Source organism: Coturnix japonica, chromosome 17 (assembly GCF_001577835.2).
Source record: "Coturnix japonica isolate 7356 chromosome 17, Coturnix japonica 2.1, whole genome shotgun sequence".
Classification (NCBI taxonomy): Eukaryota; Metazoa; Chordata; class Aves; order Galliformes; family Phasianidae; genus Coturnix; species Coturnix japonica.
In genome coordinates, this window is record NC_029532.1 from 6,244,254 (window position 1) to 6,258,850 (window position 14,597).

The following is a 14,597-nucleotide window of genomic DNA, read 5'->3' on the forward strand; positions in this document are numbered from 1 at the left end:
CTCGTTTAGAACCAGTCTCTGGCACAGCCAGACAGGAACTGCTAATGGCAAGAGGTAAGGAATTTATTTTCTTCCTCTCCAGCAGGAGTGGGGTGAGATGCTCAGGTTTAAAAGTCCAGTTTGGAAGTAGCTTCATGACCTTTGGTAAGGTGAGTTGGAAGAGAAAATACTGGAGATGCTGATGGGAAACCAGCCTTCTCTTTCTACCCTGTGTCTTACTGGAGGTGATGCGTCTTTGGCTCCAGCCTGGGACTGGAGACAGAGACAAGCCACAGATGCAGTCGGCCTGTTCTGGTTCTTTGGCTGCTCAGCTAGAGTTCATTCTTGCAGGAACCTGGAAAGATTAAAAAGAAAGAAATAGATGATCCAGCCCTGTTGTTAGCCAGGGTCTGGTGTGGTGGTGGGGGCTGTCGCCTCTAACCAACATAGTGGGCACCAAAGAGCAGTTTCCCTGTGCTGGCTGTAACCACCTCCTGTCTTCTCAAGATGAGGTTGACCTTGACATCTATAAATGTCACCCACCTCTATTGCTTTTCCTTTGCCAAGCAGCCACCTGCTGGTTCCATCCTGCTGGCTCTGGGCCTGGCAAAGCTGTGCACAGCACCCCAAGGTGAGGAAGGCACTGACAAGAAATGCCAGCTGGGACTGGGCTGTCCTGACCGCAGATGCAGCCGATGCTCTGCAAACCTCAGCGCTCATTGCAGTACAACAGAACAGTCTTGTATCCTCCAGGGATTTCCAAGAACATGGGAGGAAGGGACAAAAGCAAGTTTTGCCTGCTGGAGCAGGTTTGGTGGAAGCTAAATACAGGACTTTGGAGTCATCCCTTGGAACAAATCCATGTTACCTTGTGATGCTGCTCCCATTCCTCAGTGCTGTCACTAATAATAAGCATAGGGCAACGCTAGGACTGAGACACTTGTAGGTTCTTATAATTACCCCTTTCTGAGGTTGGTTGGTTGGGTTTTTTTCCTCTAAGCATCAATTTGCAGCTTCAAGCAAGTTCTTTGAAGTCTTTATGCCAAAGCCATTAGCAGAAGCAGTGAACTGGGACTGGGAATGCCCTGAAACCTCCCTGTCCCTTCCCCTTACCAGGCAATGTAATCCCTATACCTTTAGCACGAGGCTGCTGCCACTCACAAGTCTGCTATTTAAGATACCTCTGTGGTGCACTGCGTGACAAAGTACTGCTCTACAGACATCAAAAAGAAACATGCCTAAAACTTCCCAGGCTCATAAATCTGCCAAACTGGGCACACTCCCTAAGCTTTCCTGATTGACTTTTTGGACTATTAAGTTTCTCTTTTAAGAGTTTGGGACTTTTCATTTCATCCTGGATTAAGTTATGGTGCTACATGGAGGGGAGAGAGCTGGTGAGAGTGGTGTGAGATGTGTCTGCCCAAGAGCCCTGTTTCTGTATGCCTCTCTTCATCAGGCTGCTATGAGGGCAATCAGATGGTGCAGCCAAACAGACAGCTTTGGAATGAAGCTAATGGGTTGTTTGCATTCATCTTTTATTAATTACAGGCTGCTGAGTTTGAGGGAAGATGAAGATTAATAGTGATGTATGTGTTACTGATCTCGTTGGCTTGCATCTGCTCTCCACAGTCAAGATCTGTGGCACAATCAGCCCCGAGCAAAGCTGTGGCACTGAGGTCTGAGGCTGCGTCTATGGTGGTTGAGTGTGTGTGGGGGGAAAAATGGGGGCAGGTGCAGTGCAATGCCTCACCCCTCCTTTTTGCAGGCACTTACAAGTCTCCAGCCGCTCCTCGAGGAAGGAGATCTGCTCACTCAAGGAGTCAATTCTGTCCAGTTGCTGGAGGGAGTGGGACAGTCGGCTGATGGGGTCTGTGCCAACGTCCTCTGGTGCAGATGGCATGAGGTTGTGGAAGGGAGCCAGCACCAATTGGAGTTTCTGCAGGGAGAAGAGGAGCCGTGAGCAGTCAGGAGGAGCCTCAGTGCAGTATTTGGTTGTGTTCGAAGGGCTGCTGGGCTGGAGGAGCTGCTGTGAGGCTCTGCTGGCAGCGTGGAGCACAGCTGGGATCCTTGCCTGCTCTCTGCCTGCCTGAGGTCAGTGTGGTGTTAAAAATAGAGTAGGGGTGGAGGGAAACCCTGGCTGTGCACAGCCCCAGGCTTGGAGCTGGCTGCACGTGGCCACAGGCAGGAGGGGAAGGAGCAGAGGGGGACACCAAACACCCACCTGCTCCAGTGCTTCCACTCTGCTCTTGAGGTCTTTCATTTCTTCCTTCACTTCACTGGAAGGATCTGAAAAAAGAGGACCAAGATGGGTTAGTTAGTAAAAATCCATTGCCTGAGGTGAAGTGGGACGTGCTGAGCTCAGGGTAAGCGTTGCTGCTTGGTGCTCCACTCTTAAGGAATATCAGGCTTCAGGAAGTTGATGCAGTGTCCACTGCAAGTGTAGCAGTACTTAGAATAAAGTGAGGGAGTTTCTCAGGCTGTGGGGTGATGCTTAAAGGACAAAATATCCTTTTGTGCCCTTGCTGTCAGCAGATGAGTTTGCACTCGCGTCTTCCCCGTCCCATGGTGAGCCCTGCTGTGGGCAGAGGACAAAAGCAGGCGGTGTTTGGGACACATGTAGATGGCTTTCCCAGGCGTTGCCCATGTGATGCCAGTGCTGACCACAGCGCATTATTACTCACGGTACGAGTTTGAAGTGTCACAGCGCGTACCAAAAGTAATAATGGGCCGTCACCAGCGGCTCCTGAGGTTCCTTGTGGCTCCAGATGAATGTGCCCCATAGGAAAGATGATGATGATGGAGAGCACAGCTGCAGTCCCGACCACCACACACCACAGCCAGGCTTTGTCACCCCTGCAGGGTCTGGTGTTGTGCAAGTTTTGTTCCATCTCTTAGCCCTTGCCAGTCCTTCCCTACCCACCCTGTGCTGCTGTGCTAATCCCAGTTATCACTAAGGCCCCTGAGCATCTGCTGCCATGCTGCAACAGGAGGCATTTACCTGCTTGGATGAAGGTTCCTGGCTTGGGGTGTGGGACCACAGGCTGGCATGCCTTGTGATCAGCAGCGAGGCTAAAGCCATCCCGGCATGCACAGTGGAAGCTCCCAGCTGTATTGACGCAGAGCTGGCTGCACCCATGGCTCTGGCTGGCACATTCGTCCACATCTGAAAGCACAGGGATGGCTCCATGAGGACAGGGAGCTCTGCAGCTCAGGTTCAGAGAGGTACAGATGGAGCAGAGGTGCTGCTCCCCTTCCCAGAGCCACACTGACATCCCCAGCGTGGGGATGTGACATGAACACAGCCAAGGCCCAGGTCACCCTTCCCAAACTTGGCTGGCAGCTGTGTGGGTGCCCCTCAAACAGGGTAGGAGCACACTTAGGAAGATGCTGGTGTAAATATAGGATACCCATATTACTTATTTATCCAGAGGGGGAATCTGGCCTCCTTCCTACATCCCTCTCACCTTCCTAAGGGTAAAAAGCAAACATATGCCTAGAAACACCCATGCTTTGGCCAGAGAAGGCACCATCCTTGAGCAGAAGGATGCAGGCAGCTCCGTACCGCTGCTTTCAGTGCCTGGCTCTCATCCTGGATTTATGGCCGGGGTTTTGGTTCCAGCCAGCCATGGAGAGGAGCTATCAGCCTTTCAAGCGCGTATAAAACCCAGTAACCTCTCCTCACACGGGGGAGTTATTAAAGCTGTTCCCACAAAGCAAAATGAGCAGAGCTGCTTCCCACGCCTGGGCAAATCTGTTCTAGGCAGTGGGAAAATCCTTTCCCTGGAGCTGTCAGCGATGTGCTCAGCTCTGCTCTGCCCAGCACGGGTCAGTGCCACATACTCCTCCTCTGCCTTACAGGAGGGTGGACAGCCTGGTGGAAGTGATTTGCACTATGCTGGTGTGCCCTGCTGGATATCCCTATGCTCCAGTGAAGCATCAGACTGCTGACACACAGGAGAGGAGCCCTTCCCCTCCACCCCCAGATCTTTTTGCTTCACAGATTTAGGCTCTGCAGCAAATGAGTGTCTTCGTTTACAGTAAGAGTTTACAAAGGCTGGGAGAAGGGTCACTGTAAATACACAGTCTTGGGACAGCCTGGTGTGTGCAAGGGCTGCTCTGCTGAAGGCCTTTTGCTGAGTGCAGTCACAGCAGAGCACAGTCCCAGCTCATGCTGACCTAGCACAGTCCCCCATGCCAGAAGGTGCTGGGGGGAAGCAGGGTGCAGCATTACCTGTCTGGCAGGAAGGCCCCATCCAGCCGGGTGGGCAGGCACATCTTCCAGGGAAGGCACAGCGGCCACCATTCTGGCATGGCATCTGGCACAGAGCTGGGAGAGCAAACAAGTACAGCATCACTTGGTGGGGCTGGGCATACCTCTTCCCTACCTACATGTGCATGCATTGTGTACACACATGGGACAGCACAGCCTTGTGCCAGCCCTGGGCATGGGCTGCTTCATCCTGATGGGGCTGAGCTGTGCTGGGGCTGTGCTGGGAGCAGCAGGAGTGGGATAAAGAGGCTGAAGGGCCTGCAAGCGACACAGGGAAGGGGAAAGAGGGCCACACTGCACCCTGACAGCTCAGGAGAGTGACTGATGTTGCTCTACAAGCTCTTCTGGAGACAGGTTAGCCACTGATATGTTCTGCGTTTGCTTTATGTTGCACATCACAATGTCCTCCCGACAGCATTTCTCTTCCATTACTGCTGATTTATATGGAAAGAATTTGCTCACTTTACTTATCCTCTGGTAACTCTAAAGTTAATAAGCAATCCCCCAGGAAAAAGGCATGAGGCAGCCAAGAAAGCCTAGAAATTAATCAGAAACGGAGCTACATTTGGTTGTGCTATTGGATGTAGATGGAAGGATCAGATTTATGTTGGTCAACAAGAGAGCTAGCTGCTGGATTATGACCCACCCGGAATCAAGGGACTGGGGGACAGCAAGGTGAGTAGGGCCCCGGGGTGGCCCAGTGGCCTCATTACCTGTGTTGCAGCTGAGCTCATAGCTGCTGGTTCTGCTCCAGCCAGGACAGCACGAGGCCACAGGCTGCGGTACCTGTTTGTACACCTGCCGGTAGGCAACCTTATAGATGGTCCTGCAACACAGAGATGGGGCTGAGTGTTGGGGGCAGCCCCAAGCCCCCAGCCCAGCTCCTACACTGCTGCAGGTGCTGCTTCCCCTCACCTGTAGGTGCTGCACAGGCGGTGGCCCTGGCAGGTGGTGAGGTAGGGCAGGTACACGGGCTGCACGTGGGACTCGGTGTGGGCAGTTGTGCGGCTCCGCGGCTCCGCAGCGCAGGTCCTGCGGCTGAGCAAAGGAAAGCAGGTCAGGCAATGGTTGGCAAACAACTTGCTGCTTCTCCCCTCATCCTGAAAGGGCTGAGCTGATTTACACCAGCTGGGGACATGGCCTGACAACTCCTAATTGCACACGGCTATTTAAGAGGCAGTGGCTCATTGCCCAAGTGACCCGGAAGGTGACTTCATGCTGTTAGGGGCAGCGACACAAAGATGCAGCACTATGGGCTGTATGGCCCCTTCCTCCCCAGCCCCTGCACAAAGGCACTGACACCTCTCATACACTGCAAACTTTCTCCATCCCGAACTGCTGGGATCCAGATTTAGGGGAGATTTACTCAGAGCAGTTCTCCTTCCATTCTTTGTCTCCCTTCTACCTAAAATCAATCACTTTTTAGACGTATCTTTTCCTTTCTGAGCTTTCTGCACTCGTGAACCTGATGTGCCTTTGGACACCAATAAATTAACGATTCCACAGAAAGAATCAGGCTGATGGTAAAAGGGTAGAAGACAGAGGAAAGTCACCATCTGTTCCTCCTACGATAACTGGGACCCAGTCAGAAACTTTCCCAAGGCCAACAGCCAAAACAGTCTCACTTAAAGATTCTTCCTCTTCAACATTCTCCAGCAGGTCAGTTCCACCAAGGAACTTACAAGCTCATTTCAGCCTCCCAGCTCAATTATAAACTAGAATTAAAAGGCTGGGAATTAGCACGGACATCAGCTGGCTTCCATTAACTCCAGAAAAACTCCTTTCAGCTTCACTGGTTTAACGTTACAGAAGATGCAGTTTTTAAATGGAAATTGTTTGCTTTGCAAATGTTATAATAAAGCTATAGCTGCAGTTGCGTGCATGCGAGAGAGGAATTCAGCCTGTGGGTTTAGTCACGACCAGAATGTGAAAGGTTTAATTCTAGAGGAGAGTATTTCAATGTAAAAACAAACTATGGAGAAAATGAGCTGGATCCGGGGGGTGGGGGCTGAGCTTGAGCTCCTTTCTGTGGGGGAAGAAACTGGGGCACTGAGTACAGAGGCACTGAGGCTCCTTTGGCCATGGAGATCCTTGGGGTGTGTTGGGATGCAGGGACAGTGTCAGACCCAATTCTTGGGAAGAAAGCAGACCCCAGCCAAGATATGACTCTGCAGAGCCTCCTCCCAGCTCCTCACCCAGCCAGCTGCCCCTAGTGCTCCACCAGCCGAACTCTCCATCCTGGGTGAGGACGAACCATGCCATGCCTTGCAGAGAGGCTCAGCGTGTGCTCATGAGGATAGATCTTGGAAATGCAGACTAAAAAGAGGCTTACCCCACCCGGGCAAAACTGTCTGTGCTGGTGGCACTGAGGATGAAGGCGAGTCCCGAAAGAAGGCAGCTGATTCGGTGCATGTCCTGTCTCCTCCCTGCAGCACTCTGGGCTGTGTGGCACACACCAGGGTCACTCCTCGGTGGGAAGCATGGGCTCCTATTGCATGGCTGGCTGTTCAGCGGCGAACTCTGGAACAGAGAGAATAGCAGCGTGAGCACGTGGTGCCCATCCCCAGCTGATGGCATCCAATGGAGATACGGTGACGTGAGACCGATGGCCAGGTTTGCACTAAGGGAATAGAAATGTCCCTGTAAGGTATCCCCATGGTACTGGGTGGGGTGGCCATGCTGTGCTGTGCCTTACTGCAAGCCCTGGCAGGATGTAAGACAAAAAAGAATGAGGTTGTCTGCTTCCCAGTGACGCACAGTGGGGTACAGGACCCAGCAGGTCACAGCACAGGGAACAGGGGACATGTGGGATGGGGCCAACACTGAGGCAGGCTCCTGCTGGCACACACCAGGGAGCTGCACCCCTTGTTGGTCTGCACAGAAAGAACCTGCATCATTCTGAAACATGCAGCCAATTCTAGGCAGCAAGGCCAAAACAATGGCCTGTAATTTCTTAATCCATACAGCATTGTAAAGCTGCATTTTCCCACCGTATAACATACTGAAATCTGATCTTCTTCTCTTTAAAATACAAGTTCTTGCCAGGGAAAAGTGCTTTAAGGGCCATATGTACCGTCTGCATACAGAATGAGTACTGAGTTGGAAATAAAGAGGCTTTGATTTTCTAGCAGTGGGACAAATACGAAGCAGGGCTGAAGAAGGTCAATAACAATGCTTAATTTAAACAACATCCAATTTAAACAGAACAGTTGGCCTCCGGATGGCAGCAGTTAAAGGAGGGAGGAATAAAGAATCCCACCTTAAACATATGATAACTAAAGGAGTCAGTCTTTCTGATTAATCTTTGGAAAAGAAGTTTTAGGATGCAACACAACAAAAAACATCCTTCTTAAACTGCAGATAAAGAGAGTTACCTAGAAGGTTCTAAAATCCCCCTCCAAGCCAGGCAATAGCATCTCCTTGTTCAGGTGATGGAGGCACAGGAGGCCCCTCTTGCAAACAGCATCACCAGTGAGGCAAAGGCTCTTTGCACTGAGCCAGGCACCCAGCACAGCCAGGATGCAGGCACACAGCCTGGCCTGCCTGTGCCTTCCCAGAGCTACACACAGACACATATTTTCCTTGCAGCCACAGATCCCCTGCCTAGCAGTGCTACTCCAGAGGTCTGTAAGTCAAACGCTGCCAACCATCGCAGTCCTCCCACTGAATTCCTGCATCTGCCATGGGAACTTTCTCCATGGGGAAGGCAAGAAACGCAGGGCATGAGCTTAAAATACAGACAGCTTGCTTCTTTCTCTTATAGAGCAGCATTGTCCTACCTCGAGTGGTCAGAATATCCCTCTGGGTTGTAAAATAATGCTTGCTTAATAACAGATAGTTTCAAAAGTGGAAAATATGATAGTAAATACTTGTGTTTTTTTATGAGTTTATGAAAACCAGCCTCTCCAAAACTGCAGAAGATCCTCCAACCTGTTGCCACTACTATTCTGGTGTTCCTTTTTCAAAGCACATATAAAGCTACATAGGAGCACCTGAGCTTTTGCTGGTTATGGGCTCAGCCATGTGCTCCTGGAGGGAGGTTGTGGGGCCGCTCCTGCCAGCCGGAACCTTTCCCATTCTGCCTCTGAGCTCTCTAACTTGCATCAGCAACCGACGGGAAAATACAACCCATAAGGGAACTGACATGGGCAGTGCTTTGTCCAGCTCTGCCCATGAAAGCCAGGCTAAAACTCCAGGTGATGCTTAGCAGCATGAGATAAGGTCTGTCTCCAAAGTGGTGCAAGAGAACCCAGCCCTTCAGGAGGAAGCAACAACCCTCAGGACAACACAGTGGCTGCACTTCTTCGAACAGCACGGCCTGCTTCCGCAGGTGGAACCTCTGCTCCCAGTGGTGCCCTCAGCTGCCAGACCCCCCTGGTGGGCACCAGCACCAGGGGGATGGATTTTCCCCTACAGACATTTCCAGCTGTTCCCTGCACAGGTTGGGATGTGGGCACCATGGAGCAGAGCACGGGAACACGGGCACGATGGGAGCGGGGTGCAGGGACAGGAGCATGCAGGGCAGTGGGATCCGCTGGGTGCGGGGCAGCACGGGGGAGGCTCAGGCTCCGCGCACAGCAGAAGAGGCTGCATGGTACAGACACCAGGCGCAAGGATGCCACCCCCAGCTCACAACAGGCCCAAACCCGGCACGCACAGCTCCGCACCCCCCGGGACCCTTCCCCTGCCTGCCCTGCCCGCAGCCCGCAGCCCCTCCGCTCCCGTTCCGCCGCCTCCTCCCTCCCCATGCGGTGCCGTGTCCGCTCCCCACTCCGCCCGCTTGGCCCCGCGGTGGATGCGGATGTAGCGGGCGCGGTCCCCCCCATCCCACCGCTCCGACCCCTCTCCCCATCCCATGCAGCGGCCGCAGCCATCGGGACTCACCGGTAGCGGTGGCGGAGTCGCGGAGTCTCCGCCGCGCCGCGGCCCCCCGCGCGTTTCCTCCCCCCCAGACCGAGCCGGTCCCTCCGCCCCGACCCAATGAGCTCCGGCGGGGAGGAAAGCGGAGCCTCCCGGCCTGGGGGAAGCGCCGGGACCCGGGGAGCCTCCGCCTGCCTCCGCCCCGCCGCCCGCCACCTGCCCCCGCCGAGCCGCTCCGGCACAAGGCAGAGCCCCCCCGCCGTAACCCGGTCACGGTACGCGCTGCCGCGGTGCCCCGTGTTATCGCTCAAGGAACCGCTGCTTCTGTGCCGGTTTCCAGGCTCACCTGCACAGCGCCTGGACAGCTACGAGGTCCCCGACCCACCCTGGGTGGGCAGAGGATTAGCGGCCACGCGGGGAGATCCCTACGAAGCCCCCAACCCTTCCCGAGCTACCGTGAAATCGCCCATCACCGGCGCAGTGACCGGGGCAAATTTCTCTCTCTTTGCTAAATAAAGACTGTGTCTGGTTCTACATCTCCTTCCCCCGGACACCCAACACACCACATCGCTCCATAGGGTCCCACTATGCCCCTGTGAGCTCATTCCAACAGCAAACTCGAAGAGTGCGATGAGCTTCCGGGACAGGGATCAGCCCTGAGAGCCCTTGGGATGCTCGAAGGCTCCCTCGGATGCCCTGGGGCCGATGATGCAGGTCGGTCTCCCGGCTGCCCACGGGCTTCTGCTATGAAGCACTCATTTATTTATCAGAGAAAAAAGAAATTCTGCCGTTCTCTTAGTGCCAAACTGCCACTTGTTTTGTCTACATTTTTTTTTCGCTGGGAAATTAGAGCACAGTGGCTTATTGTTTTTCAAATGACTTAGGCGCCTGCCCATGCTCAGAAGCAGCCTTAAAGATAGCAGGGGTCTGATGTGTAAATGAATGGCAGGATACACCCTCCTGGGAATATTTGTTCCCATTAAGTTTTGCAAGTTTTGCTTTTCTTTTTTCTTTTGAGAACATGTAGGCATTTAAAGGAAATATTTACCAGTTAAACAATAATAGCTGCTAAAGAACAACTGAGCTCACCCCGTGGGTACGCTCCGGCTGCTGATTCAATTGGAGCTGCCACGAGTTGCATTGAGCCCTGCAGCAAAGCCGCTGCATGCAGGGTGTGCTGGGGGACACACAGGTGAGCCCAGGAGGCAGTTTTGTTCCTGTTCTACCCAGGGAAGGGAATGAAGCAGCTGGAATATAACTCTGGGATGTGCTGGTGGAGATGGAGCTTCATTGGTAGGCAGGAGCAATGTAGCTCTAGGAGCTCTATAGGAGCTACATTGTACAGCACGCTGCCCGCAGTGAGGGGAGGGCTGGCTGCTGCTGGAAGAGCAGCGCCGTGTTACACGGCATCATACATTGCACAAGCAGGAAACAGAACAGTTTGCTCACTCAGCCAACCTCTGGGGAATGATTGCAGCTCGTGTAATCTCATCAGCGCGAAGCACAGGCAACTTTTCCCAAGAGGGACGGGAATTATCTTACTGTGCAGACAGTGTTACTGTTGTTTGCTTGGTTTATGGGGGAGATGAACGGTGCCTGATATTCAGTTTGCCTAATAGTTGCAAAATGTGCTCGGAAGGCGGTGGAAAGCTGCTGTTTGGCTGTATGGAAAGCACAGGGTTTAATTGCGCAGCCAATACACTCACCTTATCTGCAGTGCTCCATCACCCGGCCCGAGCATGGATCTTTTCCTTAAGGAGCATCTTGGTTTCTTGCTGTCGGAGCAGAAAAGCCTGTGGTTACACTCCCTTTGTCATGCAGGCAAGTATCAGTGATCCAGCCCATGGTGTGGGGGTCCCAGATGTTTCCCATAGCTCAGTGAGAAGTGGGGTGCCCCATTCCAGGTGACACCCCCCCCAGCTATATCAAAGATCCCTTCGTCTCACTTGAGATCCCCCCCACTGCACCCCAGCATGTGCTTAGTTACAGATCTCTCACTCCAGGACTGAACACGGTGCCTTCACTCCCATAAAACCCTTTCAATCATTCCACAACAATCCCCAAAGTGCATTATTTTAATATTCTGCAGTTATTTGAGTTACAAAATGTTGGCTTTTCAGCTCCATTTACTTGGCCAAATCTTTGCACCATGCAAGAGAGCCCATGTTATCTGCTTAAGAACTGCAGATTGCCCATTAAGAGAGCACCTAATCCTCCGCTCATAGAGAGGGTTCAGTGCCTTGTATGCCAATATGCTGGGAGGAAATCCTGCAGGACATAGCCTGGCAAAGTTCCCTTGAAGGCAGCGATGTTCCACCAGCTCTGAGCAAGGGAAGGTCAGAAATTGGCTCAGCTAATACTGGTGTGATGAGCTGCTCACCATGACAGTAAGGGATTTTGGCTTGCAGCTGCACGTCCGCCTGAATTTGAGGTCTTCCTTGGACAGGCAGTTTCCCTGCTTCCCCCAAAGCTTTCTCCCTTGCACTTTAGAAGCATACTCCCACGACATCTAATATTAATACTTGTCTCCAGGCCAAGACAGAAATGTTTCTGGCCAACCTCCCTCTTAGATTTAACAATGTTAAATCTCTTCATTTCCCACCAGTTCTACCATCAGTGTAAGCTACAGGGTGCCCCAAACCTCACCCAGAGCAGGTCTCAAACCACACACCAGGTGGGCCAGGGGGTGGAACTGCCATCCAGACCCGCATCCGACCCTCCTGCAATGTGCTCATGTTCCCAAGTCTGGGGCCAGAATGTGACAGGAGATGGATGGATGGATGGAGAGAAAGACAGGAGAGTGACACACATACAGATGCAAAGCCTTTCAGCTACCACAAGGCATGTCTGACCCCGTACCTGCTGTGCACAATGGTCTCTCGCTGGCCTCCATGGGGATCTGGCTCAGAACTGGGGCTGCTTGCTGGAGGAACAGGAATTTTTGGTGATTCCAAAATAAAAAGGGGGGAGGGAAGCGGCTTTTTCTGTCTTAGGATGAATTCTTTTGCTCAAGCTTTTCATAAAGCTGTTTGTAAATGTTACACTGAAGTTTAGGCTCTGGAGCAGCCCCTGTTCTGCAGAGTTCTGTAAGGAAAAAGACCTCCCACTATTCCATTATGTTCTATATTGTTCTCCATTGCGTCAGCTACGGGCCAGTTATCTCAGTGGAAATCTAGTGGAGTCCATTGATGTCAGTGGGATCAAAGCAGGTCAAACCAAGAAAAGTGCTTGGCCCATAGCACCGAGTCTCTCGTCACCAGTTGCTGAATGCAATGAGTATTATGACCCAGATCAGATTCCCACAAAGTGATGGGTTTTTTTTTTCTTTAGCCTGAGTAAGGGCTTAACAAACACTGTCTCAGGGGCAGTATGTTATAACCTGAGTCCACCAGAGACATACAGCAACCTCATTGTGTCCATGCAAAAGCACATGCGTCAACAGGACAGCATCCTGCAGCCACAGATGAGTTCTCATATACATTTCAAGGCGGCCGTAATGGCCGCGGCATAAAAACTGGGCTATGATCCATCTCGCTTCGGAATAAACCGAATCTTGCTGCTTTCTGTGAACATTCCCTGGCAAAAGCTGGCGTTACTCAGTGGGGAATGGCTCCCGCCCCAACTTTCCCCTCTGTGTTTTTCCAGTGAATCACTCCCTAAGGAGCACACAGAAAGTGTGCTGGGAATGGCTGCGAGTTGCACGCATGGCTCAGATGCTCCTTTAATCACAGCCATGCCAGGGAGCATTGCTTTAAACAGCTTTTTTTGGTCTAATTATGTTCTATATCCAGCTCCAGAAACCCACCAAGCAGAGCTCCTCCTTACCATCACCTCCTGAGTGATGGGCAGACCTACAGAGTTTATGCTGGGAGAGGGGACTGAGAACTAAATAACAGTTTTATTACCACCTTCTGTTTGCAAAGGCCCTTTCCTTTTCTTTCTCTGCCTGCCCCGAAAGCTTAAGTTAAATCCTTTTTTTCTGCATGCACTTCTGCTGCTGGTGTGACTGCGAGTCAGATTCGTTTACACTAATTTGTTGCAGTTTGTAAATCTGCCTCCCTGGAGCCAGACCCATCTGCAGCATCCGAGTCTGGGAAATGGCTCAAAATAAGCCTGAATCCCAGACTCAATTTCTCTTCTTTAGCTCTAGGGACAGTAAGTGCAGAGCTGATAGTTCAGAAGCATAGAGAGAAACTGACTCAGTGATGGAATTCTTGATCACAGGGAATAACATTCAGAGCCTGCCAGGGCAGAGGTGTGTGCCCACCTGTAGCCCCACTGTTATCCAGAGCTGAGGCTCACAAGAGAGGCTCAGAGCCTCTGAACTTCTACCTCGCAATGCCAGAGCTTCACATTAATTTTACCCATTGCAATATCATATTATTTCTTCTATGAATGTTAGATTTGCTCCTACCCTCAGCCAGCCTTAATCCCCCAACACCTCAGGTGAGGAACCAAGCCTCCTGCCTGCATTATGTAATGCTACAGGTGAGGATGACAGGACCCACAGGTTGCTGAAACAGCACATGTAATGGTTCTAAATGCCAGAGGCTTTGCTGAGCTGCTGGCACGTTCCAGGCTCACAGTGCCAGCCTTGGCAGAGCCCTGTGTAACATATATAACATGCCCTATAATGTGTTATAGCAGAGACACACAGATGGAAACAGAGAAGGAGTTATGGAAAGAAAGGTGGACATCACACACACCAGCGCTGCACAAGCACAGGACATAAAACAAACCCTCTATCCAGCTGCCAGGACTCTGCCATCCCTGGAAAGCACTGCAAAGAGCAGCACTACAAGCTGGGCTGGCAAACCATCACTGGGGGACATCCCACAGCCCCACAACCCCTCTGACCCTCTCCATCCCACACATCCCACAGCAGTGACAGCCACATCTCACCCCATACCTGCAGTGCCCCGCTGTCCCTCGCCGTGCTGGGATCAGCTCTGTTGCCACACTGCCTCGTGGCCACCGGCCGCCATCCCCCCATGGCCACCCTGGTCCTGGAGCTGGGCACCCTCCTGTCACCCCCCTCATGGCCGCCCGCCGGCCGCACACAGGCAGGAGGTGACTGCTGAGGTGGAAGGGCGGCTTTTTATGCTTTTCTTCCTGTATAAATCAGGCCGGGGATGGACAATCCCAGACAGGACTTCCTGTGTGTGTTGTGAGCTGATAACGGGGCGTTGCGAGGAGAACAAACACGGCCGCCGCAGGCACAGAGGGGAGAGGGGCTGTGGGGCGGCACCTCCATGCCCTGCCTGCCAGGGCCCAAGATGGGGGGCACAGAGCAGTGCCCTGGGGCTGTGGGGAGGGCCAGGCAGTGGAGGAGGAGGAGGAGGGACAGCAGCCATCTTCCCAACAGTGGGCCGGCCATGTTGGTGTGCGGCATCAGCCTCATCTTGTGGATGGCCTGTGCAAAGCAAAGATGGTTCCTTCGGTGTCATGCGTAGGAAAGCCTGCCCTGCTCCCGCCTACTGAAGGCCCT

At 52.6% G+C, this 14,597-nt stretch overlaps 1 protein-coding gene across 5 annotated transcripts; it reads right to left on the minus strand.

The window, feature by feature from the left end:
• Position 1: 1 nt before the first annotated feature.
• EGFL7 (EGF like domain multiple 7) lies at positions 2 to 14,178 on the minus strand. Of its 5 annotated transcripts, none has more exons than XM_015879342.1 (10): positions 14,019 to 14,169; positions 10,816 to 10,884; positions 6,582 to 6,769; positions 5,165 to 5,287; positions 4,963 to 5,075; positions 4,211 to 4,306; positions 2,978 to 3,142; positions 2,201 to 2,265; positions 1,753 to 1,915; positions 2 to 334 (listed from the first exon to the last, which is right to left on the minus strand). In XM_015879342.1, the coding sequence occupies exons 3-10, from the start codon at positions 6,659 to 6,661 to the stop codon at positions 312 to 314; spliced, it is 828 nt and encodes a 275-aa protein (XP_015734828.1). In that variant the 5' UTR covers positions 6,662 to 6,769; positions 10,816 to 10,884; positions 14,019 to 14,169; the 3' UTR covers positions 2 to 311. The 5 variants fall into 5 exon arrangements, with proteins under 5 accessions (XP_015734828.1, XP_032303997.1, XP_032303996.1 ...); XM_032448106.1 differs by lacking the exon at positions 14,019 to 14,169 and adding an exon at positions 11,969 to 12,205; XM_032448105.1 differs by lacking the exon at positions 10,816 to 10,884 and having other exon boundaries at positions 14,019 to 14,178.
• Between the last annotated feature and the right edge of the window lie 419 nt (positions 14,179 to 14,597).